Source organism: Salvelinus alpinus, chromosome 7 (genome assembly GCF_045679555.1).
Source record: "Salvelinus alpinus chromosome 7, SLU_Salpinus.1, whole genome shotgun sequence".
NCBI lineage: Eukaryota > Metazoa > Chordata > Actinopteri > Salmoniformes > Salmonidae > Salvelinus > Salvelinus alpinus.
This window is the reverse complement of record NC_092092.1, coordinates 33,888,990-33,909,618: the sequence shown is the minus strand read 5'-3', so window position 1 is coordinate 33,909,618 and position 20,629 is coordinate 33,888,990. Positions and strand designations below refer to the sequence as shown.

Here is a 20,629-nt window from a genome sequence, read left to right as displayed (position 1 = left end):
TTCTAGATGATTCTATGCTTCCAACTTTGTTGCAACAGTTTGGGGAAGGCCCTTTTCTGTTTCAGCATGACAATGCCCCTGTGCACAAAGCAAGGTTCATACAGAAATGGTTTGTCTAAATTGGTGTCGAAGAACTTGACTGGCCTGCACAGAGCCCTGACCTCAACCCCATCGAACACCTTTGGGATGAATTGGAACGCCAACTGCGAGCCAGCCCTAATAGGCCAACATCAGTGCCGACCTCACTAATGCTCTTGTGGCTGATTGGAAGCAAGTCCTCGCAGCAATGTTTCAGCATCTAGTGGAAAGCCTTCCAAGAAGAGTGGAGGCTGATATAGCAGCAAAGGGGGACCAACTCCATATTAATGGCCATGATTTTGGAATAAGATGTTTGACGAGCAGGTGTCCACATACTTTTGGTCATGTACTGTACATATACAAATATTTCCTGAGTTTTCTTATTTTTCCTAGATAAAGGACAAACACTTCAAAACCTTGTTTCTTATGATTTATTTTGTGACTCTTTTTTGCAATTTTTCGGAATGTGTTATTCAATACTAGCCCCCCCATGGGCTAGTATTGGCTCTAGGCTAGATTATACAGAGAGGAGAGTAGTTTACCAGATGGTGTGACGATGGTCTGAGAGATCCTGGGATAAATGTCATAAAACTACAAACAAAACAGGATCGGCAGAAATCAAGAGCGCACACACAGAGTTTTAGATGTTTCTGACAGGTGCCTCTGCCTCAACCCCCAAATGGGAGAATGACGCAGTAGGAAAAGGGGATAGGTAGAAAGACACTCTTTTTCCTCTTCCATGGCCTTTCTTCTTTTCCTTCATTCTTTCATTCATTCTCAATCTCTCTCATTTGGCCCACTCCATCCATAGGAATGTAACCCTCTAGTCCATTGGGTTGCCAGATCAGGCTCCTTCTAGTTCAGTGAGTCGCCAGATCAGGCTCCCTCTAGTTCAGTGAGTTGCCAGATCAGGCTTCCTCTAGTCCATTGGGTTGCCAGATTAGGCTCCCTCTAGTTCAGTGAGTTGCCAGATCAGGCTCCCTCTAGTTCAGTCAGTTGCCAGATCATGCTATTTCTCCTCCTACAGCTGCAGGGTCAGTATCTAGAGCAAAGGCTCCAGGTCCAGAGCCAAGCCTGGGGCTCAATTAGCTCGCTACCCCCCGAAGGGGAGCGGGAAGGGCAGGGAGAGGGCAGATAGTTAACAACTCACTGACAGCCCTCAGTCAAAGCAGTATTTTTGAAGTCTATATATGGTATTTGTGCTTGGGTGTAGCTCTGTCAGTGCAGTCTTATATATATATATCTACTGTATATACAGTGGGGAGAAGAAGTATTTGATACACTGCCGATTTTGCAGGTTTTCCTACTTACAAAGCATGTAGAAGTCTGTAATTTTTATCATAGGTACACTTCAACTGTGAGAGACGGAATCTAAAACAAAAATCCAGAAAATCATTTTGTATGATTTTTAAGTAATTAATTTGCATTTTATTGCATGACATAAGTATTTGATACATCAGAAAAGCAGAACTTAATATTTGGTACAGAAACCTTTGTTTGCAATTACAGAGATCATACGTTTCCTGTAGTTCTTGACCAGGTTTGCACACACCGCAGCAGGGATTTTGGCCCACTCCTCCATACAGACCTTCTCCAGATCCTTCAGGTTTCGGGGCTGTCGCTGGGCAATACGGACTTTCAGCTCCCTCCAAAGATTTTCTATTGGGTTCAGGTCTGGAGACTGGCTAGGCCACTCCAGGACCTTGAGATGCTTCTTACGGAGCCACTCCTTAGTTGCCCTGGCTGTGTGTTTCGGGTCGTTGTCATGCTGGAAGACCCAGCCACGACCCATCTTCAATGCTCTTACTGAGGGAAGGAGGTTGTTGGCCAAGATCTCGCGATACATGGCCCCATCCATCCTCCCCTCAATACGGTGCAGTCGTCCTGTCCCCTTTGCAGAAAAGCATCCCAAAGAATGATGTTTCCACCTCCATGCTTCACGGTTGGGATGGTGTTCTTGGGGTTGTACTCATCCTTCTTCTTCCTCCAAACACGGCGAGTGGAGTTTAGACCAAAAAGCTCTATTTTTGTCTCATCAGACCACATGACCTTCTCCCATTCCTCCTCTGGATCATCCAGATGGTCATTGGCAAACTTCAGACGGGCCTGGACATGCGCTGGCTTGAGCAGGGGGACCTTGCGTGCGCTGCAGGATTTTAATCCATGACGGCGTAGTGTGTTACTAATGGTTTTCTTTGAGACTGTGGTCCCAGCTCTCTTCAGGTCATTGACCAGGTCCTGCCGTGTAGTTCTGGGCTGATCCCTCACCTTCCTTATGATCATTGATGCCCCACGAGGTGAGATCTTGCATGGAGCCCCAGACCGAGGGTGATTGACCGTCATCTTGAACTTCTTCCATTTTCTAATAATTGCGCCAACAGTTGTTGCCTTCTCACCAAGCTGCATGCCTATTGTCCTGTAGCCCATCCCAGCCTTGTGCAGGTCTATCCCTGATGGTTTTATCCCTGATGTCCTTACACAGCCCTCTGGTCTTGGCCATTGTGGAGAGGTTGGAGTCTGTTTGATTGAGTGTGTGGACAGGTGTCTTTTATACAGGTAACGAGTTCAAACAGGTGCAGTTACTACAGGTAATGAGTGGAGAACAGGGGGGCTTCTTAAAGAAAAACTAACAGGTCTGTGAGAGCCGGAATTCTTACTGGTTGGTAGGTGATCAAATACTTATGTCATGCAATAAAATGCAAATGAATTACTTAAAAATCATACAAAATGATTTTCAGGATTTTTGTTTTAGATTCCGTCTCTCACAGTTGAAGTGTACCTATGATAAAGATTACAGACCTCTACATGCTTTGTAAGTAGGAAAACCTGCAAAATCGGCAGTGTATCAAATACTTGTTCTCCCCACTGTATATATATTGTATATAGCAAGAGAGAGAAAGACAGAGAGTGTGTACAGCAGTTAAAATATGACACATTCCTGTAGTTAACCGTTGAAGGAGAGAGATAATGTACATTAGGGAGAGCCACAGTGCTCCAGTATAATTCTCTCAGCAGATGTGTGTGCATGTTTTTGGTGTATGGGTAGGTATGAGTGAGTGTGTAAGGGTAGGTTGCACAATCGATTCGCTTCAGACTGTTGGAGTTGGAGAGAGACAGAGAGGAGGGGGACCAAGTGTATGTCTAGTGTACTGTATTTCTAAAGAATTTAAGTGTATTCCAAAAGTACCTGCAGTGTTTAAGATTAGTATGCAGAAAGGAAGCTCACTGGAAACTTTAGAAGCTTCAGAGAAAAAGCGACAAAGTTTGTTAGTTTTTTACAACTACCAGTTTAATAATGTTTTTGTTTTTCAGTACAAAGAGTTATTGTTTGTTTTTTTACCAGCTTTTAAAAAGTTAAACATCAACAACACACTTTTTAATTCTCAGATTCACACAGTTTATGTTTTAAAGAAACCGAGGCAGAGGCAGATATGAGTAGAGAGGTTAACAGTACAGGACTGGTCAGTTAATGCAAAGAGTAGATTAATATACAGTACTACAGTTAATAACGACTCTCTACATAGAGAAGGCCCAGAAGGTAAGCAACACTGAGATTAACTTGATAGACAACAATTGTCCAGAATACGTTAAGGTTTCCAGTATATCAGGACTTGAAAAACTCTCCGGACACTTGGTGAATGGCACATTGGTTGGAAGCAAAGTTTGCTCTTAAACTGAATCAGATAAATCTCCATAGTAAGGCATACTGTTCTTACCAGAAAACATAATTTAATGTTATTTCTCACATACAAAATATCATATAAAAATACATTATAAACAGATGTTTTGTCTTGAATGAGATGGTTTGTGTGGAGTAAGAACAACCGCTTGGGCAAGAGGAGAGTTAGGAGCTCAGGTATGTAACGCACATATCTAATAACACAACGCTATACAATAGGGTGTGTTCTCTAGGCAGACACACAAGTATACACATCATTCCCCCAAAGAAAATAAACACACAAAACTAACACTGTTCTGAGGAGGTCCTACTATACTAACGGAAGAAACCAACCCTTTTTGGCACTTCATTCTAAATCCAGAAGACATGTAGGCTTATGGGAAACCACAACATTGAGTTGGTTTCTTTATAATACACCACATCTCTTTCACTTTGTTGGGACATGTTTCATGGAGAATATAAACCCATCATAAAAAGGCTGCTCTGGTCTGTGACATATCGCTCTATTGGAATAAATAAAGGCACTTTGTTCTCCAGATTTATATAATACTGTATTGGTAAAGCAAACGTTATGGTTGAGACTCTTCACTCGGTAGCACCTGGAGAAGTGCGATCGTACCCATTAGATACTCAGGTCACTGTAGAAAGGCAGGCATGGTGTAAAAGCCTAGTCTTAGAGAGGACATCATGTGAAACTGGTGTGACATATTAAACCAGATCTGAGTAACATTTTGTGTGACGGTAACCTAAAGTTGCAGGCCGTAAAAGAAACCACTTAGTGGGTCGGCAGAAACCGTAAGCATCCGTTTTTTAGGCTTTGCCTCTTCTCTGCTTTCTCCCCCGAAAACGAGATGCTTCCGGACCCCCGCTGAGGGTTTGAGAACAGGGACAGTCAGACTAGCTTAGTGGGCATGAATATGTTATGATCATACATATAACTGTTATTATTATTTCATTATTATAATATTATAGCTTCAAATCGACTCAATGCAGGGCAAGGTATAGAGATAGGTTATCTGACCAGTGCAGAGAGCATGGCTGGGGTTTGGTTGGGTGGTTGTGATTGGGTGGTTTTGATGTAGTGGTTCCTATAGAAGGGGCACATGGCTTGATAGTGTGGTGTTTGGGTGGGCATGGCTGGTGACTGGGTCCTGATTGGGTCCTGAAGGGTCACTACCATGGCGCTGGTCTCTGGTTGGTTTGGCAGAGGTGACTCCTGGGGGGGCGTGGCTGTTGTCCAGAGCATGGCAACGAGCAAGCCACAGGCGGAGATGGGCGGGTCATCAGTGGGTACAGAGGTCAAGGGTTAGTTGCTGTGGCAGCTGGGGGGGGGGGGGGGGTTAGGAGACAGACGGACAGACACAAAGAAATTAAGGAAACAAAAAGACACATAGAAAAAGATAGAAAGAGATTAGTGTCAGCTAGTGGTGTCAGATTTACTGCAGTCACACACACACAGTGTGAACATACATAACACCTTCATAAACACTACATAAGCATTTATAAGTCAATAGCTGCAAGTTGACATAAGGTCTGGCATATGCAGTAAGTGACACAATGTGAGATGCCAACCAGCGACTGCTGACATAGGCAGTTATGAATGCTTATGTATTGTTAATGAAGGCATTATAAAAAGGTGCCCTTTGTAGAACGTATGAGCACTGCTACAGTGAGGCTAGCTACACTACAGACAGAGAAACCATGGAGACAGCATAGGGTATGTCACTGTGAGAATGTCACTGACATCTAAAGCTGTTCTGACTAACGCAGTGTTTCTCAACCCAGTCTATGGGGGCCACCAGTAGTTTCACACCATCTAGTCAACTAATAATCAATACCTTGACGGAATAGATCAGGTATGTGAAATGGCTGGTGGGTCCTGAGGGGTGGCTTAAACACAGTTTAATGGTTAGCAGCAGTCAGGGTGTATGTTATGGTGTCTTGACAGAAAAGACCAAATGCAATGATGACCAATTAATTGATTAAAAATGATCTGGTATGGTTTCCAGACTGCTGTTAAGCATTAGAGATGTAATCCGCTAGAGAAGCAAAGAGGCCTGCAGTTACCGAGAGCCATGAGATGTTAAGAGATGTGGTTTTAGAAGGAATTAATTAAGAACAGATATTTTTTTTTACAGATATTTTCTAATAATAACTTTTAGACATTTATTTTTTATTTTATTTTTTGGTTGTTTTTTTTATATCAAACATTGGTTCTCTACGTACACCAGTTCAACTAGGGCTGGCCACTTCTACTGTATGATAGTGGCACCAAGAAAACACTAGAGTCACTTCAACATACAAAGTCATACCGAAACAACCCTTTGAATGCTTGCAAAATAAATACAGGTGAGAGCTTCACGTCTGTAGTGTAAACTCGAAAGAAAACATCCCCCAGAATGCAACAACACGTCCTGCTCATAGCTTCAAATTATATTCATACATTTTTACAATCACACAAGTCAATTCTATTTTCCAAGCACATAAGCAACAACTACAATAATCTCCAAAGAATAGGGCAGGCATAATGATATGACAATGGAATGTCTTTCGAAATGATATCTAATGTCATCCCATCCCTAACCCACGAAGGTCCAGTAATGCTTACTTTACACTCCATATCTCCTAATGCAGATTTCAGTAGTATAGGGTCGTATGGATAATGGCTATAAGAAGGCTGTTTCAGCTTCAAGTACTGTATGTCTCTGATCCATAATATACAAAACAATCATTAGAAAACCATATCAATAAATAAAAGAGTAGATCAAAAAGTAGTGTTTACTTTTACAAAATCAAATCAAAGGAATGGTGTAATTTAAGACGGTATAAAAGAGATGACCCTGCTTGTCTCTTAGGTTGAACAGTTGTGAAACAACCGGCAGAGAGAGAGAGAGAGGGGGAGAGAAAGAGGGGGAAAGAGATAGAGCGAGAGATAAATAGTATTTGAAGAGAACTCTAAATCAAGAGAGTCACAAGGTCACAGTCACATGGAGGAACGGTCCATTCTAAAAGCAGGGGACAACCTCACATGCCTTCCTCTATCTGACAGAGGGGCTATGAGCGCCCTGGAATATTCACCCCTGGAACGGACTCATCCATTCCTAACACTACCCTCTCTCTGCTCTGTGACAGACTGTTGTTTGACTTTAACACACAGCTCACTGTTTGACCTTCCCCTCACATTCTGGTCTCATACCCCTCTTAGCAGGCGGCACACAGGTCAACTAACAGACACACACATGAACACACACACATACAAAATCACTCACAAATGCGTATCCCCACTCACACTGTCTAGTGATCTAACTGACCTCTGTCGGTGTTCACTACTCTTTGGTAAGGATGGACCCTCATATTGTGGCGTTGCACCTTAGCCGTCATCGCTCCTGCTCACCACGCAACCACATTACCAAAACACCAAAACACAGGGGGTTAACAGTGACATCATCAAACAATTACAGAGACATTAAGAAGACAGTCAAGAGGCCCATCTCAGATGTGTGTGTGTGTGTGTGTGTGTGTGTGTGTGTGTGTGTGTGTGTCTGAGGTCCATATGTAGGCGGGAGTTCATCTCTCAGCCTTTGGTTTGGAAAGCCATACCTGGAGACAGAGAGAGAAATACAACCGGGTTACAACACAACAACACAACCCTCATTACCAAATGAACTTGATCTGTGTGTGTGTGTGTGTGTGTGTTTACCTAATACTCCACTAGTGTCCATGGGGTATTCTAGTATAGATGGGGTTAGGGTGTAGGGGGAATATTCGTAGGGAGTGTAGAAGAATCCTCCTGATTCAGGTGATTGCTGCATCAGTCCTGCATGCTGATTGGCTCCTTGCATGAGGGCCTGCTGACTCTGGATCTGACGAATCAGATGAGGCATGAGATTGGGCTGCTGAACAGGGGCGGGGTTTCTCATAGCCTGCTGCATAACAGGGGAGGGACTGGAGATGAGCCGAGGCTGTTGAGAGGCTAGGGAGAAAGCCATAGTGGCTGCACGCACGCACCCACACACACACACACACACACAAACGTAAACACGCAGAGAGAGAGAGAAACAAATAGAAAAGCATTACTAGTTGGAAACAAAAACATCAAAAAGCCCCACCAACAGTTTCAGGACAGGCACTTTCTACACTATTAGGGAAGAAAATGCTATCTAGAACCTAAAAGGATTCTTCGGCTGTCCCCATAGGAGAACCATTTGAAAAAACATTTTTGGTTCCAGGTAAAACCCATTCCACAGGGGGTTCTACCTGGAACCAAAAAGGGTTCTCCTATGGGGACAGCCGAAGAACCTTTTCGAAACCCTTTATTCTAAGAGTGTAACGGTGTCATCCTTACGTTGCTTGATGTTGGCGTCTCTGTAGGTTCCATTGAGAATGGCCAGCTCCATCAACTGCATCTTCTTTAGACTGTCCTCTCCTTCAGCCTACACACATGCACACGCACGCGCACACACACACACACACACAATATCCGTCTAGTTGGCTGAAGGTTGGATTACGTTACACTCTGGTGAACAGATTGTGAGTGGCGTAGGCCTGAAGCTGTACAGCTAGACCAGCAAGGTTAAACTAACAGATATCATTAAATCGCCACCCACACTCTCAGGTCTTCTGGGTTAACTTAATGTACTGTTAGTAGTATTATATATACTACTTTATATATATTCTAGATGTCTTGTCTTATAATCAGGTGAATGATAATTGCCAGGGGAAGTAATCAACATTTTAAAAGGAATAGATTTGGTAGATAGTTGTAAATAATGTTTGCCCTACCCACAGTTAACTTTAACATAGCCTATTAGCTAGAAAGGTAACTCCTAACACATTGATATATTTTTTGCCGACCCACTGCGGTACTTCCGTGGACCCCAGTTTGAATATCCCTGCTGTAAGTAAATGCAGTGCGATTTGAGAGTTTGGGTGAAAGTTCACAACTACTTTATTCAATATTGAATTCAGGAGTGAGAGCAACATTGTTCGCAATATTCTGTCTGTGGTGTGGGGGCATTGGGTAGGTGGCTAAGAGAATGTGAGAATTGTTGAGGGACGCATGGAAAGAGTTGATGTGAGAAAAGAGAAAGAGAATGAGGAGGAGGGAATGAATTGAGTGTGAGAGAGGAGTGAAAGGAGTGATAGAGTGAAGAGAAAGAGTGAACAGTCTCTCCATTCATCCCCTCCTCCTTTCACAACACACATTACCATGGATACGCCTTTATAGATGCTGCCTGGCGAATTACACACACACAAACACAGACACACACACACACCCCACTGGGCACAGACATCAGTTCAACGTCTAGTTTTGATTTACATTTGGTTGAGTTGTCAACTATTGGGAATTCAACGTGAAATCAACAACACATTTCACCATGTCATTGGATTTAGGTTAAAAGTTGGGTGAAAAAAATACGGAATGACCTTATGTTGATTACTTTTTGCAAATACAATTCATTTTCCACGCTGATTCAACGTCACCACATAGATTTCTGGGGTTGAAATGACGTGGAAACAACGTTGATTCAACTAGTTTTTGCCCAGTGGGACATACTGTGTACACTATACAGTGGAAGATGGAAGTTTACATACACCTTAGCCAAATACATTTAAACTCAGTTTTTCACAATTCCTGACATTTAATCCTAGTAAAAGTTCCCTGTTTTAGGTCAGTTAGCATCGCCACTTTATTTTAAGAATGTGAAATGTCAGAATAATAGTAGAAAGAATGATTTATTTCAGCTTTTATTTCTTTCATCACATTCCCAGTAGGTCAGAAGTTTACATACACTCAATTAGTATTTGCTAGCATTACCTTTAAAATTGTTTAACTTGGGTCAAACATTTTGGATAGCCTTCTGCAAGCTTCCCACAATAAGTTGGGTGAATTTTGGCCCATTCTTCCTGACAGCGCTGGTTTAACTGAGTCAGGTTTGTAGGCCTCCTTGCTCGCACACACTTTTTCAGTTCTGTCCACAAATTGTCTATAGGATTGAGGTCAGGGCTTTGTGATGGCCACTCAAATGGCTAAATACCTTGACTTTGCTGTCCTTAAGCCATTTTGCCACAACTTTGGAAGTATGCTTGGGGTCATTGTCCATTTGGAAGACCCATTTGCCACCAAGCTTTAACTTCCTGACTGATGTCTTGAGATGTTGCTTCAATATATCCACATAATTTTCCTTCCTCATTACGCCATCTATTTTGTGAAGTGCACCAGCCTCTCCTGCAGCAAAGCACCCCCACAACATGATGCTGCCACCCCCGTGCTTCATGGTTTGAATGGTGTTCTTCGGCTTGCAAGCCTCCCCCTTTTCCTCCATACATAACGATGGTCATTATGCCCAAATAGTTATATTTTTGTTTCATCAGACCAGAGGACATTTCTCCAAAAAGTACGATCTTTGTCCCCATGTGCAGTTTCAAACCGTAGACTGGCTTTTTTATGGCGGTTTTGGAGCAGTGGCTTCTTCCTTGCTGAGCAGCCTTTCAGGTTATGTTGATATAGGACTTGTTTTACTGTGGATATAGATAATTTTGTACCCGTTTCCTCCAGCATCTTCACAAGGTCCTTTGCTGTTGTTCTGGGATTGATTTGCACTTTTCGCACCAAAGTACGTTCATCTCTAGGAGACAGAACGCGTCTCCTTCCTGAGCGGTATGACAGCTGCGTGGTCCTAAGGATGAACCAGACTTGTGGAGGTCTACAATTTTTTTTCTGAGTTCTTGGCTGATTTCTTTTGATTTTCCCATGATGTCACGCAAAGAGGCATTGAGTTTGAAGGTAGGCCTTGAAATACATCCACACCTAGAATTGACTCAAATTATGCCAATTAGCCTATAAGAAGCTTCTAAAGCCATGACATCATTTTCTGGAATTTTCCAAGCTGTTTAAAGGCACAGTCAACTTAGTGTATGTGATACAGTGAATTATAAGGGAAACAATCTGTCTGTAAACAATGTTGGAAAAATGCCTTGTGTCATGCACAAAGTAGATGTCCTAACCGACTTGCCAAAACTATAGTTTGTTAACAAGAAATTTGTGGAGGGGTTGAAAAACGAGTTAATGACTCCAACCTAAGTGTATGTAAACTTCAACTGAATATACACACACACAAACACACACCCACACACATAATTATAGCATGAATCTCATGGTACTCACGGCTGGTACGAGTAGTTTCTTGACCTCTACGGTAGCTCTTTGTAGTTTGATCTGAGCTCTGTTGTGTGTGTCTTCCACTGTGATGAGTACATGGAGTTCCTCACTCAGGTGTTCCCAGTTAGGTTTCCCTCTGTTCAGCTCCTCCTGATACACATTCAAAACAATAATATTCCCTGAAGACTGTCCACATTGACTTTAGTTCTGTAACAACACGGCAGCCATTTTGCTGCAAGTGAATAATCCCCACTCGTGGAGAAGGTCAGAATGTCTACCCACTTTTTATACCTCTTTCAACTAATTTCCCCATCTCTCCCTCCTCTTTCTTTCTTTCTTTCTTTCTTTCTTTCTTTCTTTCTTTCTTTCTTTCTTTCTTTCTTTCTTTCTTTCTTTCTTTCTTTCTTTCTGTCTCTGAGGTGTGGGATTGGTGTATTCTCATGAGAGGTAGATGGAATGATGATATGCTCCACCTGCCGTTAGCTGCTCCACTGGAAGTCTGACGCCCTGGCCAGAACCAAAGAACCAAAAACAGCGGAGAAACAGACGGACCCAGCTCTTTTCACCTCTACTCCACTCCATTTAGAATCTAGTGCCAAAATAAATACACTATGCTATGGGTGTGTGTGCATAGGTGCATGTGTGCATGCATGTGAGGCCGGCAGGTAGCCTAGTGGTTAAGAGTGTTGGACTAGTAGCTGATAGGTTGCTGGTTCAAATCCCTGAGCCGACTAGGTGAAAAATTGGTCGATGTGCAATTGAGCAATGCACTTAATAACCCTAATTGCTCCTGTAAGTCGCTTTGGTTAAGAGTGTCTGTTAAAATGTGTGGTGTGTGAGCCAATGATGTGCAGTAGGCAGGGTAGGTCTATGATTATGTCATAAAAAAAGCTGTTATGGAAAGCCAAATAAATAATATTTTTAAAAAAATGGTCATTCATTTTTTGTTATCTAATGTTTTTTCTCAATGATTCTGGTGGTTTTTATGCTCAGAATCTAAACATAAAACTGTATCAAAACCTCAGGAAAGGCACCAGGGTATGCACGCCTTCATTTCCAACCATTCAAATCCATTCAAACGCGTTACTGACTCCTGTCGCTGTTGATTACCCTTGTTGTGTGGGTATGCCTGGGGTAAGCCCTGCACATTTGGGTGTCTACATTATTTTGTGCTCGCATCCGTTGAACTGAACAAAGCTAGCTAGCCAGCAAAAACAACATGACAAATGGACACTATACTGCACCTCAAACAATTTTCAAGTTGGATTTCCAAGGAAAACTTAGTACAATTCAGAGTGGGAGACCAGCACCTGCACTTTTTGACTTTCATCAAAGGATGAGACGGAAAATCATCAGATCGGGACAACGACACGCTGCTGATGGCCTCTGGATATGATACCTGGTTGTCAAAGGCTTCAACCGGCTTTCTGCTGATGGTCTAAGTGGAGATTTTCAGCAAAACTGATGCACTCTTTTGTGATCTGCAGAATAAAATAATGGACACGGGGTTCTGCTGTGCACATATCAGCGCCACAATGAAAGTTGTGGATGCTCAGAGACAAGAGTTTGACCACCAAGAAGCTCATCCTGAAGGACAGACGAATGGACTTCATTTAAGGTAGGCCTATATGCATTTTTCCTTTGCAATTTGCGGGTTAGGCCACTGTTGAATGAACATGAGAATAGACGACATTCATTTGATCCATTTGATTTATCAAGCTAGAATTTAGTTTTGATGAGACACTTTTTTGACTTTTGGGACTGCATTTTTCAGTCATTTCATTTCAGATATGGACATTTCATTAGAACCTTATTTATTATACACTGAGTATACCGAACACCTTCCTAATATTGAGTTGCACCCTCCTTTTGATCTCAGAACAGCCTCAATTTATCGGGGCATTGACTCTACAAGGTGTTGAAAGCGTTCCACAGGGATGCTGGCCCATGGTGACTTCAATGCTTCCCACAGTTGTGTCAAGTTGGCTGGATGTCCTTTGGGTGGTGGACCATTCTTGAAACACACGGGAACCTTTTGAGCGTGAAAAACCCAGCAGCATTGCAGTTCTTGAAACAAACCGGTGAGCCTGGCACCTACTACCATACCCCGTTCAAAGGCACTTCAATCAGTTGTCTTGCCCATTCACCCTCTAAATGGCACACATACTGTACACAATCCAAGTCTCAATTGTCTCAAGGCTTAAAAATCCTTCTTTAAGCTGTTTCCTACACTGACTGAAGTAGATTTAACAAGTGACATCATATCTTTCACCTGGATTCACCTGGTCAGTCTGTCATGGAAAGAGCAGGTGTTTTGTATACTCAGTGTATATGTGTGTATAATAATATTCCACATAATAATATTATTATTATTACGTGTGCGTGTGTTTACGTGTGTGTGTGTGCGTAAATCCATTGGGGAAAGTAAATTCATTGCGTTGCAAACTATTCGGATAAAATGTGTGTGTAATAATATTTCACATAATAATATTATTATGTGTCTGTGTGTTTGCGCGCGTACATCCATTGTGAAAGGCTGGAGTTTCCGTTCCAAACTATTCCGATGAAATGTGTCCATATGCTAGTCTTTAGAAGTGCCACCTATCAGTTGTAACTGTGGATGCTACATCAGTCTAATGGCTGAGCCGAGTTGAGCAGTGTGTCATTTTGCCCGGATGATATGAAATATGCCGCCATCGGAGGCTATCGCTTGTGTATCTTGGCTACGTTGGTATTTACATTTGTTGAAAATTGTCGGTCAATCTCGGTTAGTAGCCTATGTCAATCTGGTTGTTTAAGCTATCTGTTGTACCGTATAGTGAAGCTGGGCTTCAGCAATGTTTATTTGTGAGTAAATCTGGCTTTGATAATAGCCGGTGCCTACCCAGCCGCCGACCTCGCCGCACGTCACTGGTGTGTGAGCGTGTGATTGTGTGTACGTACCTTCTTTTTATCTCTCATGGATCCTTTCCCTCGTACCATAATCTTACAGCCCGTCTCTGCCTCCAGCTGTTTGGCTGTCAGACCCCTCGGACCCAGGATCCTGCCTACAAAGTTAAACTACACACACACACACACACACACAAACACACACACACACAGAGAGACATATTTTAAGAATATGTAGGGCCAGGAGTTGGCGGCTAGCCATGAAATACTCCTGGCCGTGGTTGGTAACTTGTAGTCTACCAGCTAAGTAATACTCCTGGCCGTGGTTGGTAACTTGTTCATACTAGCTAAGTAATACTCCTGGCCGTGGTTGGTAACTTGTTCATACTAGCTAAGTAATAAGACATTTAATATTAAATTGAATACTCTCCCAGCACGGAAAAAATTTACTGAAGCCTGGAGTGTCTATTGTCCATGAAGTCACAAACAACGGACTCACTCCAAAGTATGTAGTTGTCGAAAGAATTTGGTAGAGTGACGTGTATTTATAGGAGGGCTGGAGAAAAATCCTGCACGTCCATTCACTCTCCAGGAGGAAAGCTGACCACAACTGATTTAGTGAGCGCTGCTGCAATAACAGTCTGTTGAACCCAGGATGGCACAGGCAGAGAGATTTCTTATCTTTTTGCATAATGCAATCTTCATGTTAATATTTAATTTCTGTTCTTATTGTGTGTGTGTGTGTGTGTGTGTGTGTGTGTGTGTGTGTGTGTGTGTGTGTGTGTGTGTGTGTGTGTGTGTGTGTGTGTGAGAGAGAGAGAGAGTCAGGAATAGGTCATTGTGTGTGTTGGCTGGTGGTGAGGCTGGACACTTTTAACCTTATCTGTCACTGGAGCTGAGAGATTAATAAGACAGCTGCCCCTCTCTCTAGCTCTCTCTCTCACCCTCTTTCCCATCTCTCTCTCCATTTGTCTTTCCCTCTGTCTCTCTACCTTTCACACCCTTGTGTCTGTCTGTTTTTGTTTCTCTGACCCCCCACTTCTATATGGGTGTCAACGCATTCTCTTCATTCCTAAAGAACTTTAAACACACCCACATGCACGCACACACGCACGCACGCACGCACACACACACACTAGAGAGAGGAGCTATTCTGTATTTTTAGCCCTGATCTCATCTGTTCCATCGTCTTGTGTGAGTTTGTGTGCATGCTTCTGCATGTGCCTGTGTGTTTGTATGTATGTGTGTGCACGCGCACGCGCACGCATTATCCAGGGTTACACTGCCATTTTATCATGTGAATGAAGAGAAGCTTCTGTCATCACCTCTATCTGATGTCCTCTGCCATACATTCTAACCCCCTTTTATAAGGGCTGGGAGCTTAGAAAGCAGCCCTTCCCCCTTTATTGCTACCCCATCTGTGTTAACAAATCTGAAAGGACCAGACAGGAGTATCAACATGGCAATGGCTCTACCTTACCCTCCAATGGGCTGGAAGTTTGTTGTTATGGAAAGGGGTTGATTTCGGTATTGATTTTCTGTCACTCTGGATAGACACTACAATAACGTCTACAAAAGGGTGAAAAAAGGTTTGTCCACTCACGTCGGGGTACTCTTTGACGGGCACGTAGAGCTTCTCCTGCAGCTGAGACACTGGACCAATCCCATTAGGCAGCTCCTCAGAGTTCCGCCCCTCGGCGGCCACGCCTCCATTCATGGAGTCGTTATACATGTCCTTGCGCACTCTACCTATCTCTGATAGAGGGAGAAAGAGAAGAGAGAAACAGATCATTTAGAACACTAGACCCAATAACAAAATAAAGATAGTGTGTGTTTGTTTAAAGCTGTCTGACTCAGACTTCCAATATTGTTGCATGATGCATTACTAACAACATATAATAGCCAACCACTATAATAATCAGCTAGGCTACCACACACACACACAGACAGTGACTACCCTGTGAAATAACCATGACCTGACGGAAGCAGAGTGATAACTAAGTGTGACCATAGTAATAATAACTGGTACAGTTAATTATGTAAACCTATAATCACAACAGCTTTAAGCCTCTAATAACACACCTGACCTCACACGTAAACCTGATTATTACACAGACACCTGACAGGACACGTACACCACACACACGCACCGTGGATGATGTGTCTTGGATGAGACAGCCACAGTAGTTAACCTGACACAATATGAATAATGTGGCTGTAGGACAGAAAGATAGACAGTGCGTGCATGAGTGTGAAAGTATGTGCATGTTTGACCATGGTCCAGTCTATAAATACAGACAGCTCTAGATAGTGTAATGGCAGGTTGAAGTGTTGAGATAAATCCTAGCTCAAATAACTCCCCCTCTCTTACTACCCCCCCCCCCCTATCTTTCTCCCCCTCCGCTTTCCCTTTGTCAAAAACAACACCATGACCATTGTTACCCTGATCAATAATTCCACATAACACCTTATTGTTTGTTTCCATGTTGTTTGTCTTGTTTGGGGTGTGTTTGGTTGTTGCGGTGTTCCTCTTGAAATACTACAATCAATAAATGAATCAATCGACCACACACACAAACAGGTGTGTGTGTTGTGGCTTTGTGTTCAAATACATAGTCTCTGCACGCCCTCCCCAGTCAAATATTTTCAGGCTGACATCCCATTTGCCGTGTACTGAACCTCGTGCCTGGCCGTGGATGGGGCGCCACATTCACACCCCTCGCACATTAGGTCACCGGCCTAACAACTGTCCATTTGTTCACAGCACTCACTGCCTGGTGTGTGTATTATTGTGTGTGTGTGTGCCCAAGCATGTGTGCGTGTATCTCACCGTACACTGTAAAAAAACATATTGTTTGAACTTTAAATCTTCCCTGTCAAGTTGTCAGGTGACACATTTTCCTAAAGGAATTCTGAAATGGCATATTGTTTTTATGAAGATTGTAGAATATTCACATTAAAATCTGTCGGCAATTGGATGGAAGCCTAGCTAGTGCGCTAGTCCAGTGTCACTTTGATTATGTCTGCACATCAGTGTTCACCAGTAGCCCCGAACATCTCAAGAATAAGCTACCAGCCAAACAGGCTTGTAAGAATTGTACTTAATTAAACACCCCCCTCACACTCATCTGGAAGTTGAGCATTTTTTCGTCTCCATCTCTGTAATGTGACTGTATCTATGCAATCGTATATGTATTTATGTTAAAAAAGGGACCACAATGGAAATAGGTCCCTGACTTTATTGTGCAATCCCAGTCACGTTTAAAAACTTTGTGTGTGTATATATATATATATATATATATATATATATATATACTTTTTTTTACTGACAAATAAAGTAAATCTATCAAAACTGTGCAGCGGGCCAATTGATGAATGGAAAGAGACATCTGTTACAAAACACCAAAAAGTTGAATGACATTCAGAGATTGTCAAACCAAGCCTTCTATACCGGGTAAGTGTACAAGTTAGGGAGGGATGTATTTTGGTATTTTATTAGGATTTTCATTAGCTGTTGCGAAAGCAGCAGCTCCTCTTCCTGGTGTCCACACAAAACATAATACAGAACATTAATAGACAAGAACAGCTCAAGGACAGAACTACATGTACATCAATTTAAAAATGACACACGTAGCCAATACATACACACAAACTATCTAACGTTTGTTGAGATTGACACAGTCTATTTATTGTGGTGTAAACACAAACCATGATATTGAAGTGCCCGAAGTTGGTATGCTTTGTTTATTGGTTGTGTGGTGCATTGGCACAGAAACCTGTTAGTGGAAAATTTGTTGCATATATTTTATAGAATTATAAATATGTAATGAAACAGGCAGGGAGAGTGAGCTTGTCTGGGGTGGTCGGCGAACCCCCAACCTTCTGGCCCGTAGCCCTGCGTGGCATCAACTGTGCTACAAAAGCATGCTGAAGTGGCAAAGTCCATTTCCACGTTTAGAAACACAGGGTCGCTAGTTATTATTATTTGTGGTCGTAAACAATAGTTAAAGTTAATTCTACGAGGGGGGAGGGTGTTCCATGTATTTTTATGTCCAAGGGGAGGGTCATGTGAAAATATTTTTTTACGTTGGGGAGTGGGGTGTATTTTCTTTTATGCCACCTTGACTTGGACCAGCACCTCCTCCCGAGTAAATATCACTCTGTCTCTTATTATTATTAAGTAACTGGTTCAACAGCCCTTTTCACTCAACTTTTTGGTTTAAGTGTTACCTGAACTAAAAAGAATACAATAATTCAACTAGAAACTATTATTTGGGAACTTGACCTAAAAAGGCTGTGGAACTAGTTACACACACATTGCTTTTAACATACAATATGTTCAATTTACATATTTGACACACATGATTACATAGTTCATGTATACAGTAATTCATATTCCACATGTCCACACCTGGGATTAGAACTCACAGCATCTTGGTTTAAGACATTCCAATCTTCCTGCCACGCCACCATGTGTGCCAATGACTGATTTCACCTGTATTGCTACACTTTGCACTCCAAAGTAAATCTCAGCTCGGTTAAAAGTAGACACAAAAAAACATTTTATTTATCATAGTGATTCAGGAGTAACATTAAAAACAGACTAATATAATAGACAACTACACAGAAAACACAACAATTGCTGAAATAAATCAAATCAATGTTAAGAGAAGTCAGATTAACTGATAAATGACACAAACATGGTGTGTAGCAGGAAGATCAGAATGCTGTGAATGCTGTGAAGAGGTTTTGAGTTCAAATCCCAGTGAGGACATGTTTAGTAATAATTACTGTAGATTAACATGCACAATGTAATCATGTGTGTCAAATATGTAAGTTGAAAACATTGTATGTTAAAAGCATGTTGTGTGTGTAAACAGTTGCATAGCCTTTTTTAGTTGTGATGCCCAAATAATAACTTGTAGTTGAATGAACATATGAGACAAGTTGAGCAAACACATAATTTTAAATTGACATATTTTGCATACGTTAAATCAAGTTGGAGCTAAATTTGGGCCAATATTTTGATTTTAGTTCAGGTAACACTTCAATCGAAAAGTTGAGTAAACAAAAAAAAGGCTGTAGAACCAGTTACTTAACAATATGTTTTGTTTTACTGTGTAGCCTATACCATGCAATATAATTCACATATCCACCAACTAACTTTAGACCTAAGCTACCATGTCTTTTGTAAATCTAAAAATATGTATTGAGCCTACACACTTACCTTCTTCTAGGAGCCGCTCCAGGTGTGTGAAGATGCCAGTGAAGTTGGGCAGCGAGCTCATCACCTTCCGGTCCGTCATCAACTGCATCAGGTAGTCCGGGCTGGGCCTTGGTCTTTCCCGGACCTGCTCACTCATCTCCCCGACCATGGTCACACTCACAACTCAAGTCTACAAAATCAAGGCGCGACGCTCTGCAATAAAAGTGATGTCCAAAATGCTGCCTCGAGCCCCAGCCTCCGATTCTGTGATGAGTTTGTCACTTACGGCTCTGAGTATTAGGCAGTCCCGAGGTCATGCGCTAAAAAGATGGGAAAGAAATAACGAGAGAGGCTTGGAAATAGTTGTTGTTGTTTTTTAACTCCGCTCAGTTGATTAGGCCTATACTCTCGCAAAAGTTAGTTGGTGAAACTCGTGTCCGCAGTTTCTTTAAGCGAGTTCTCTTCGCCGTTTCACAGTCAGATAGAAGTGCCCTAGTGCCTTTTCACGCTCTCTCACGGTCGGTTCACTTGTTTTCTCCCCTTCACTCCTACTCGCTCATGTCCGGTGTGTGTCGGTATTCAGACCCTGTCATATGACCAAACATCACACTGCAAGAGAGAGAAAGAGGGAGTGGGAGAGAGACCGAAATGGGGTAGTGGGTGGTACCAGAGCGCGCTGTGTGTCCCCGAAGATTCGATTCAGGTGAGAGGGCATGCTGTCTCCCCTCACTCCCCTCACGCACGCACACCCACACTTAGAGGATGAACTATTCTAGATGACAATGTCAACAATGCTATTTGTCCAGTTGCACTCAGAGGTATGCACACCTGTTCTACCTTCAGTTGCTGTCTGTCACTTGGGGGTCTCTGAAAGTGTGTGTGGCATGCAGGTGGTCTCTCTGTCTTTATCTCTCTCTCTGTCTGACACACACACACACACACACACTTTTCTTTGAATAAAAAGCTAAATTAATGTATACTTTGGATAATAATGCCTTGTAATTGGCAAGACTATGTATGTGCGTGTGTGTGTGTTCTGACTCTGTAGACTAGCTGTTCTGACTCTAGTCTTTATACGCCACAGCTGTCTCACTGTCATTCCTCTGTACACTCCAACACAGATATGCAGCAGACAGAATATTAATCGAAAGACAAACTCACACACATACACACCACACACAGGGAAAGAATAGTAATCTCAGATTGAGCTCCCATCTCACCCCACCATTTCTCTCCCACTTCCCTTCTCCTCCCCCATCTCAACCCACCAGGCACCACATGTCATTCCTGCTAACAATCAGACGTGTGTAGTTAACCTTCAAGACAACGACTGTCTTATACGTCTGATGGGGTAGGGAACAATGTGTGTGTGTGCGCATGTTTGTGTGCCTGTGCCTGTGTATGTGTGTGTTATTGGATGATGGCGTTGGTCCAGCCTGGTATGGTATGGTGGGTATTCAGAGCGGAGGTAGGACATTGTCCTCTCATGGCCCAAACAATACCACCTCTCACCCTGACACAAGACACTGACTAGCTCATGAAACATACTCACAGCAGAGAGAGTTCAGAATTTTTTTTGTCAGTATCTGTGTCTTTGATGAAGCGAACGTTAGGC

General features: G+C 42.5%; 1 protein-coding gene across 2 annotated transcripts; it reads right to left on the bottom strand.

Moving 5' to 3' along the window:
* Nucleotides 1–3,341: 3,341 nt before the first annotated feature.
* LOC139580847 (KH domain-containing RNA-binding protein qki.S-like) lies at nt 3,342–19,639 on the bottom strand. 2 transcript variants are annotated; one of them, XM_071409912.1, is made up of 8 exons: nt 19,036–19,639; nt 15,412–15,563; nt 13,863–13,979; nt 10,926–11,069; nt 8,103–8,190; nt 7,458–7,751; nt 7,069–7,143; nt 3,342–5,079 (listed from the first exon to the last, which is right to left on the bottom strand). In XM_071409912.1, exons 1-8 carry the CDS (start codon nt 19,181–19,183, stop codon nt 5,057–5,059), a joined length of 1,041 nt encoding a protein of 346 aa, XP_071266013.1. In that variant the 5' UTR covers nt 19,184–19,639; the 3' UTR covers nt 3,342–5,056. The 2 variants fall into 2 exon arrangements, with proteins under 2 accessions (XP_071266013.1, XP_071266014.1); XM_071409913.1 differs by lacking the exon at nt 3,342–5,079 and having other exon boundaries at nt 5,914–7,357; nt 19,036–19,578.
* Between the last annotated feature and the right edge of the window lie 990 nt (nt 19,640–20,629).

Excerpts from the sequence above, each read along its gene's own strand:
- LOC139580847 (XM_071409912.1), bottom strand. The coding sequence starts at position 19,183 with ATGGTCGGGGAGATGAGTGAGCAGGTCCGGGAAAGACCAAGGCCCAGC. Across the intron at positions 8,191-10,925 it reads AGAAACTACTCGTACCAGCC|GCTGAAGGAGAGGACAGTCT; the intron begins GTGAGTACCATG and ends GCATGTGTGTAG. Across the intron at positions 7,144-7,457 it reads GGACACTAGTGGAGTATTAG|GAGCGATGACGGCTAAGGTG; the intron begins GTAAACACACAC and ends CGTGGTGAGCAG.